At 42.2% G+C, this 9,154-nt stretch overlaps 1 protein-coding gene across 2 annotated transcripts in view; it reads right to left on the bottom strand.

Moving 5' to 3' along the window:
- Positions 1–2,927: 2,927 nt before the first annotated feature.
- RASGRF2 (Ras protein specific guanine nucleotide releasing factor 2) overlaps positions 2,928–9,154 on the bottom strand; it is a 240,674-nt gene continuing 234,447 nt past the window's right edge. For both annotated transcript variants that reach the window (XM_039220115.1, XM_039220116.1), the window contains exon 27: positions 2,928–7,383. In XM_039220115.1, coding sequence (XP_039076046.1) covers positions 7,291–7,383 — 93 coding nt within the window. In that variant the 3' untranslated portion in view covers positions 2,928–7,290. The remainder of the gene's footprint in view (positions 7,384–9,154) is intronic.

Below are 9,154 nucleotides of genomic sequence, written 5' to 3'. Positions count from 1 at the left end.
GGCTTTGCGGTGGACGCGCGCGGGCAGGGAGACCGCCGCACCTGTTCGGAGGGGATTGTTTCCACCTTCCCTCAGCAGCGCCATTTCGGGGGCTCCGGCTAGCTCTGGAGAATGACCCCCTCTCCGCCCCCCTAGCTGAGGCCTGAGAGGAAGATGTCTAAAGCTCTCTTCAGCTGCTAATCAGGCTCTGAGCGAGGGACCAGAGAGTCTTCCAACTTGTTGTCTAGGGCCTGGATTCAGGGACAGCAATCAGGATTCTTTTGTAGATCAGGCAATCTGAAGTGAACTGCTAGGCAATTTCATTTTCAATCGGTACCAGTTTAATCTATCACCCAGAAGGCCCTGCAGGCCACATCCCTGCTTAAAAATAGCCCTCCTTGGGACCTGCGCCCCAAACCGGAAAGGTTGACTGTAAATAGCAGTGACCCACGAGGAGTTTGGCAGCAGCCCTGACCTTTCAGAGGGAGCTGCCTAGGTCTCTGGTGATTGTCACGTACCCAGCTTATACGCCAGGCGCACATCACCAGCTGGGTTTCTTTCCCTTTTTAATCAGGATCCAACCCGGAGCAGGGGTTGGAGCCTAGAAATAGCCTCCTACCTGGAATGGCTCCCTTGCCGTTTCCACTTCTTTTCATTCTGAACCCGGCAAAAATAAATATTTTACCTTTGCAAGGGGTAGAGACTGGGAGAGTACATGAGGGGACCTTCTGGGGTCTGGAAAGTTTTCTGATTTGGGAGGTGACTGGGTGCATACATGTGTAAAACTTCCTCAATCTGCTCGCATAAGATTCAAGCACTTTACTGTGTATTGCTCATACCTTAGATAAGATATCTGCTATCATTATGACCTAGCTTACAGGGAATTGAAAATTGTTTTTTAATGTTTATTGATTTACTTTGAGGGAAAGCAAGAACTCTAAGCAGGCTCTGCAACAGTCAGTGCAGTGCCCCATGCAGGGCTTGAACTCATGAACCATGAGATCATGACCCAAAATCAAGAGTCAGATGCTTAACTGATTGAGCCATCCAAGTGCCCCTGAATTGAAATTTTTACAAAGTGATACTTATCTTTCTACAGATGATATACTCAGATATTTTTTAGGCTCTTCTGTTATTTCATTAAAACAATTGCAGAGTGGGACCAACCAAACTGATTGCATGATCTTCTAAAGAGAGTTTCCGGTTCGCATGTTCTGACATAATGGACAGGGGCCTCTCCTGCTCCTGAGAACCTCCCACCCGTACCCTCACCCCACTCGCCGGAACAGGCGGTGAGCTGGAGTGGAGATCTGTGGGGCTGACTAGCTGCTCAGAAGGCTAGGCTCTGTGAGTTGAGGTGAGGGGTAAGGGGTGGGGGGTGCAGGGAGAGTCTAGGCTTATTTCTTCCCAAAATAGCTCTTTTGTGGGCATACTGTTTCCAGTCAGTTCAGGCACCAACTGCACTGAAATAACCTAGATCCCAGATCCAAAAAATAATGAGGCTTCTGGAAATACAGAGTTTAAAGAAAGGCAGTTACAATGAGAAACCTTCTCTCTTCACTTTTCCCAATTCCTTACTAATAGATGTTTAGTGCCCCCTCGCCCCCACTTCCCAGCACCCCCTCCCTTGCCTCAACCCTTCAGCTTTTACAGGGTAATTTTACTAACTTACTAAGGTCGGAAGAGGACAAGTGGGCACATTGCTGAGAAAAGGGGGTGACGCTTTTGTTTTGTGGATGTGGTCATCTTCAAGCTTACGACGGGGGTAAGCTCTCTACACGTGACTTGACAGAAGCCCCACATTTCCAGAAATCCTTCAAACATGATCCCTGTCATATGCCATTATTCCTTTCTCATCACCGCCAACTGCCTTCAAATTTCAGGGGCTCTATCCACACCTGCTAGCCAGTGTGGCCACGTGAGGGACTCTTGCCATATGGACAGAAACTGAAGTGAGGCGTGCAAATGCCATATCGCTTGCTTTAGAGGAAATATGTCCTGAGATCGCTCTCTTTTCCATCCCTGAATCCAGCCGGAGCGTGGCTGTGGTGGCAGGTGAGGGTAATGCTGTGTGGGATGACCAAACAATAAAATGAGAAGAACCTGTGTTCCTGAATCCACACCGGCTGGATTGCTCATTTCAGAATTGGAAAAGGAAGCCGGTGAAACAGGAGAAACATGAATTCTTACTTCAGTTCTCACTTGTGTGCAACAGCTGCACTGTGCTTTCTTCAGCTCCAAATATTAGTACAACTGCACCTACTTGACAAAAGTTAGAGTATTTTTATTTTTTTAATATTTATATATTTTAGACAGGGAGGGAGGGGGGAAGAGAGAGAGAGAGAGGAGATCCCAAGCAGGCTCCGTACTGTCAGTGCAGTGCCTGATGTGGGGCTTGATCTCACGAAGCATGATATCATGACCAGAGCTGAAATCAAGAGTCAGATGCTTAACTGACTGAGCCATCCAGATACTCCGAGTATTCTTAGATATACTGTTCCATGTAGCCATTGCAGTAATTCCAAGGGCAGATATGCATCTTATTTTAGAGGTGAGGAACGTAGCCTCAGATGGAGCTAGTGATGGCCAGGATGGGTCCACCTGAACGCTCAGTCTGTTCATGAGCATCGTTGCCATTAAGTGAACAAAGCTGTTTGGCAAGTAATGAGTTCTTTGTGCCTGGGAGCGGTCAAAGGTGGTCAAACATGTGCTGGGGGTGTCACAGGAAAGCTTCAAGCACTAGAAACACAATAAGGCTCCATGACCCTTGATATTTTTTCTGAGGTTGCCTTAAATTCTCTGATCTTGTAATGCCTACAATATGGGCTTCTTCCAAACTTTATTTTCCCCTGAGCCTTAGAAGTAAAAGAATGTCTGAAGAAGCCCATTGCTACAAAGAAGACTAGGTAGAAAAATACAAAAAGAATCAAATGAAGAGACTAATGAGATTTTGGAGAATCAAGAAAGGCGAAATTTAATTTGCATATAGGTATAACCCACACCCCACCTGGCACGTGTTAGGACACATCACAAACCCCTCTGTCAGAATCACAATTGGCAGCAGATTTGCAAAGTTACTGGACACAAACAATACACTTCTCAGAGTAACACATGGGTTTGTCCATCAGGCGCACACAAATAACAAAGAAATACATTTAAATAATTCTCTGCCTAAGAGAGATGAGGATGGTAATCATGTTGCCTCACATTTGGATAGCAGTTTACAGATTACAGTCTAACCCATTTTGTCCTGATGACAACCCTGTGAGGTAGGCAGCACAGGATTCACTCTTAGCTCCATTTTGCAGATGAGGAAACTGAGGCTCAAGAAGGTGTCAGCAATGGCCTAAGGTTTCCCAGCTTGCAGATGAAGATCTGGGCCTAGGACTCATGAGTAGGGCACCTCGTCCAACTCTTTCACTACTACCTTTCTAGGGATAAACAAAATGGGTTCTGCAAAAGACTGTGGTTCAGTATCAACTAGAACTATTCTTTTTCTTGAGCAGATGAGGTCAAATACAATCAACCCTAATGTTAGTGTCATGCTGTGTAGTAGCCAAAATGAATAATTTTACAAATCACCCATGTGTTTATACCTACAACAAAATGGTTTTCTACTTTAGCTCTGCCCTGCCTTAATTTTAAGTCACTCACAGCCATGGAAAAAATGACACTCTGATCAGATTTCATTGACTCACGTCTTACTATAAGGATTCATGTAGTGGCATCTGTAATCAGTCAATATCTAAACTTATAATCTGGTATCTTATTGAAATGAAAATTAATCTCATTCATCTATTCCTTCTGGCTGTGGGCATTACCCTGGCTCTATTCTTTAGTCATAAATAATATATTATTTATTCCACATACTATATATCCCATATACAATATACCCCATTTCAATAGTAGTAAAAATGATAAACTTCACAGGTTGGATTAAAAAATATTTAAAGCAGAGAGAATGATTTTTTTCAGGGGGATAAAATCAAACTTTGAATAGAAAAGCTAAACAAAATATTTTAAAATAAGCATTGATTTGGGGGGGGGGACGGAATAACCCCTCTATGGTTACTCTTTTTAGTTAAGAATTTAAAAGTGGTCTAGTCAGTGCCAACCCAAAGTTTAGTAAGAGTGCTGGTCCCTCACCACATACTCCAAATTGGGATGTGCTGGATTTTTCTCTTCCGAGTTATTCAGTATCTGTGAGTTTCACTTGTTTTTAAGCAGTAGTTTAAGATGTATGAAATCTAACAAGAGTAACGGGAGCTTTGTGTGAGAGCCACTCAAAACCATTGCAACAGTAGTTTAAAATCTCCCTTTAAATTCCTTCAGACAAACACTAAGGAAAAGTGACAACGTTCTACTTCATGCCTAAATCTGTCACATAATACATCAGCTTAAGTAAGAGATTTGCCCCTGCAGCAAAAGTGGATGTCTTAGTTAATAACCAAAGGCATCCCCTAAAAGCCCCACGATAATTTCACAGACAGTACAAAATGTGGGTATTCATCTGAAAGCATGAAATTGGCTTTTACTTCTGATTTTCTAGGTTAATTCTGTAACAATACAAGTGTTTGCTATTTGGTTGGGAGAGGCTGACCTGCCTTCAACTCTTAGAAATGGGTCTCATACAATGCAATATAGGCAGACACAGCTGGGAGCGCACACTCCAACAATAAATACAAAGCCTGAAAGGCAGAGGGGACGAGTGCTTTAACAAGCAGAAGAAGCACTACAAACTGCTCTTGGGGATTTAAACCATGACCAAATTGAGATTTTTTAAAATGCACATTCTCTTCCCAGATGGTCCAGAAACGGTACAGGTCATCAAAAGGAGCTCCTTGGAGGTGGGGTTCTCTCTTGCAGCTCCAGCAAAGGCTTCAGACTCCAGGAACCAGGAGGGACGTAAAACGCAATAAAACGCTAACGTTCACCATCGCAATTGACAGTGCCCATGTCTGACCACTAGGGGGCGCTTCCAACATTCTGCTGGAAATCGGCGAGAAACCTTTGTCACTAGTTGAGGAAACCACCTCGGTTGGCTCTCCAAAAGGAAAGGAGCCTTTGGAAACTCCTCTAGCTCCCATTCTTCTTTAGTAAGAATGGCTGCGGTGCCTCGGGAACATTTGGGTCAGAGAAATAAGGGTCCAAATTTCCCAGCAAAGTGCACACAGAATGACCTCTTCCCCTCTGGGGACCTCAAAGCAGACCGCATGGACCTTTCCGCATGTTGTTTTGCCTGAAACTACTATGTGTGCGGTCCTGTCACTGATTTTTCCTGGTTTTAGTCCACCTTCCAAGACTATATTTCTGAGCCAGCAAGTTAACCTTTATTTTCCTTTTCTTCTGCAAGACCTTGAGGTGACTGGTGCAATTTGACATATATTAGTTCAAACCCTCAGTTTTTGAACACTGAGAAATAAATGGCAAGATATGCATTATTAGGATCCAAACAACCCATGCTTCTTATCATGCATCAAGGTGCATCAACCTCTTATATTTGAAACTAAAGAGAACAGACAAGCAGCTTTTCAAAAAAAGAAAAGTAAAGCATCCATACATAACCCTCCTTGGGTTTAGTGCTACCGTGTTGGCTAATATGAGCTATTGAAAATATTTTTGGAATGGTCTTCAAATATTATAAATAATTTCTTTTGCTTACTTGGTATTTCACTATATAGTTATGTACAGAGATGGCCTTTACCATGCAGGAAAAATGTACATTCTCTACCTCTATGGTACCTTATCAACGCTAGCGCTTCCACCGGGCCTTATAAGCCAGCAAGTTCAATTTGTTAATCAGCCATGAGTTCTAACAACATAATTAAAGTGCAAAGAAGGAAGGAAAACAGGTAGACAGGTCAGTTTTTTCAGGGTTCGCATCAATATACTTCATGCCCCTAAGAGAAAATGTCAGGTGCAATAGGCTCAGGTAACAATAACTGTATTTGTTTCTCTTTCTTCTTTTCAAGCAGAGCTCTCCCTGAGAAGAGAAGAGGGAGGTAAACATGAGCTAGCCCTATTTCCTCAACAACCAACAGTCCTGGGAAGAGTAAGGTCACTTCCCCAGCACAGGGGAGAAGCCCTAACCCTTGCACTTAGTTTTCTGATATACGAGCTGTTGAGTGGTTGGTCCCATTCCCAAACACTTCCAATACTTTCACTCATAAATATCCCTAAATTTACAAAGATGACCGGGGAAGAACTGTCTGCCAACAGCACACGGAAGTGTGGATTTTAAAAGGAAAATCCCAGTAAACAACATTTTGAAAAACACAGCCAGTATTCATAGTGAGCCTAAAAATGGTGTGTGTAAATCAGAAAAAAAAAAAAATAATAAGGTCCCCACATTACTGTGGGGAGGGTGGCGGGGAAGAAGCACAGCGAGGTGCAGAGATAATTTTCAAGGATATCTGATCACTCAGCCTAAAACCCCACAGCGCTTGGTGGCCTTCTGTCCTATCCCACAGCGTTCTTGGGGAGGTGCGCAGGCAGCTTTTGCAAACTCCGCCCCTGCCTCTCCAAGGGCACTGGCTTCTAGGGCGCCACAGCCCCAGGCGGAAGCCCCACCCTGCCTGAAGTCAGCCGCCTGCCCGCAGGAACCCCCTGGGCCAAAGACTACTGAGTTGTTGTCTTTTAAAGTTCACTTGACTTTCACCATGTCTTTCCTTTTCTGTTGCCTAAAGACCAAAAAAAAAGCAGTTTCAGAACATGCCATCCCTCCAATGTTAATATTTAGAATGCACTGAAAACCATGCACATGCTGTACACTGAAATTGCTCGTGTGGCGGCCCATCCCTGCAGAGGAAGCCTCAGCTTTTCCGGAAGCTTATAATAAAGGAAACATAACAGAAGCAGTTAAACCCTAGGAGAAGATTGGTAGTTGCACCCAAGCTGGTAAAGTGCCAGACAAGCAGCTCAGGCCTTTTCCACAGATCTTTGCCCCCGAGTTCTAACAGACCATGGGCCGACTTTGAAATCCACCTTCTTACCTGCTTCATTAAACTGGCTACCAGGCATCTCCTATCTTACATTCCCTTATGGAAAATGTACCATCAGCTTTACTAAGGATCAATCGTTTCACCTTCCCACCCAAGTCTGAAGCATCTGTCGTTGACCCCAAACAGCTGGGCTTCCCTGGCTGGAGACAGAATTCCAGTTGGGTTCCATCTTCTTCGGTGGACAAAGGAGACTGGCTTTGTCTCTATTCCCGGTCCACGCTGCACGGTGGGAGGCATGGCATGCACGGCTCAGTTCTGTCCGTCCCACTTTCCATGAGAATTCTACGGAGTCAGGGGCAAGGCCAGATCTTCAAGCAGGGAGCCGAGGTTCAATTTTTAGTGACAGTTCATACAGCGTATCTTCATCTATGATGAGGGCTTTGTCAAGCAGGTACTGAGTGACCTGGAGGAACAGGGAAATCCTAGATTTTGATTCCTTCAGAACACCAATGCGTGCATTTTCTGAATGGAATCTGACACTCTTCAGCAGTTTCTCTTAGACACTTAAAAATGTTATATCACTTTTTAAAAATCACAAATATATTCTCATTGTAAAAAATTTTTAAAAAATCAAACATTTCCAGTCTCCTTCCAGCTCCTAACCCCAGGCACCATTACTATCATTTAGTTTGTATTCTCCAGAGTGTTCTTCTTAGATATTCCATGTACTTAATAAAATTCTTTTTTCGATTATAATCATAAGTGGTATCCTACTGTACATCCTATTCTGCTTTCATCTCTTCACTGTAATTCAGCAAGAGCCCCCCATGTCAGTGCCCAGAGTCTTAACTGCTATACAGTATTAAGATATGATCTATCAGAGGCTATTCAATGATCTCTTATTGATAGGTGGTTAGCTGCTGTCAATATTTCACTATTACACAAAGTTAACAGTGAAATCCTCCTTAGCACGTTTCCTACTGCTCACTCGGGAATGTTCCTTTGGGATGGACAAAATGAAATGAAAGGAAATGACACTAAAATAAAAATACTGGGGCCTGGAGTATTTCCATGGAAATATTTCTTTAATTTTACTGACATATGACTTACATAAGTAAAATCAATAGTCGATTGGTTTTAGCACGCATATCACAGTACAGGACACTCGTGCGTCTAGCTCCTTCCACACAGCATAATGTTTTGAAGTCCATCCATGCTGTGGCATGTGTCAGTCTGTCCTGTCACTGCTGAGCAGTGCTGCATTGTGTAGATACACCACATTTGTTTATCTGTTCATCTATTTGGGGACACTGGACTATTTCCAAGTTTTGGCTATTATTAAGAAATGCTATGGACATTTTATACAAGACTTTCAATGAGCATGTTTTCATTTGGATAATCACCTAGGAGAGGAATTCCTGGGTCCTAAAGTGGATGCGTATTTAATGTTTTAAGAAATATCCACATGACAGTTTTCTAAAGTGGATGAACCATGTTCTTCTCACCAGCAATGTAGAAGAATTCTGGTTGTTCAGTTCATGAATTTTTAATTTTAAATGATGATATAAAATTACCTCCCAAACTACTGTACCTATACTCTATGAGAGTACCTGGTATCTCACACTGTAACTAATTTTGACATGATTAATATTTTAAAATTTTGCGAAAATGATGCCTAATTATAATTTCCATTTCTTTTCCTTCTTACTAGTGAAGCTGAACATTTTTCAAATATTTACTGCTATTTTTGTTTCTTATTCTGTGAGTTTCCTTACCTCTTTATAGCTTTGCTGATCTTTCTACAGAGTTGTTTATATTTTTCTTACAGACTTATAGGAATACTTTCATTCTGTCTCTTTTACATATTATAAAATATCATCTCCTAGCCTACTGGTTTTATTTTTCCTTATTTAAATAATTCCCTTTTGTCACATAAAAGTTTTTAATTTTGATGCAGTAAGGTTAACCAACCTTTACAGCTCTTACACTCTATGCTTAAGAAGGTGTTTCTAATCTACAGGTCATTAATATTTTGTCCTACATTTTATGCAAATAATTTAATATGTCTTTTTATGTTTAGATAATGAGCTCATGTGGATTTTTGTGCGTGTGAATGGTAGCAGATGGAGAGCCAAAATTCCTATTCCATTTACTTGAATGGTCAATTTCTTTCCAGCACTTTCTGTAAATGCCTCCTTTATTCCATATTAAATTTTCATACAGAAAAAAATCTC

Source organism: Hyaena hyaena, unplaced genomic scaffold (genome assembly GCF_003009895.1).
Source record: "Hyaena hyaena isolate Hyena2069 unplaced genomic scaffold, ASM300989v1 scaffold_862, whole genome shotgun sequence".
NCBI classification, from domain to species: Eukaryota; Metazoa; Chordata; class Mammalia; order Carnivora; family Hyaenidae; genus Hyaena; species Hyaena hyaena.
The sequence above is the reverse complement of the archived record's forward strand: the minus strand, read 5'-3'. Positions and strand labels throughout refer to the sequence as shown.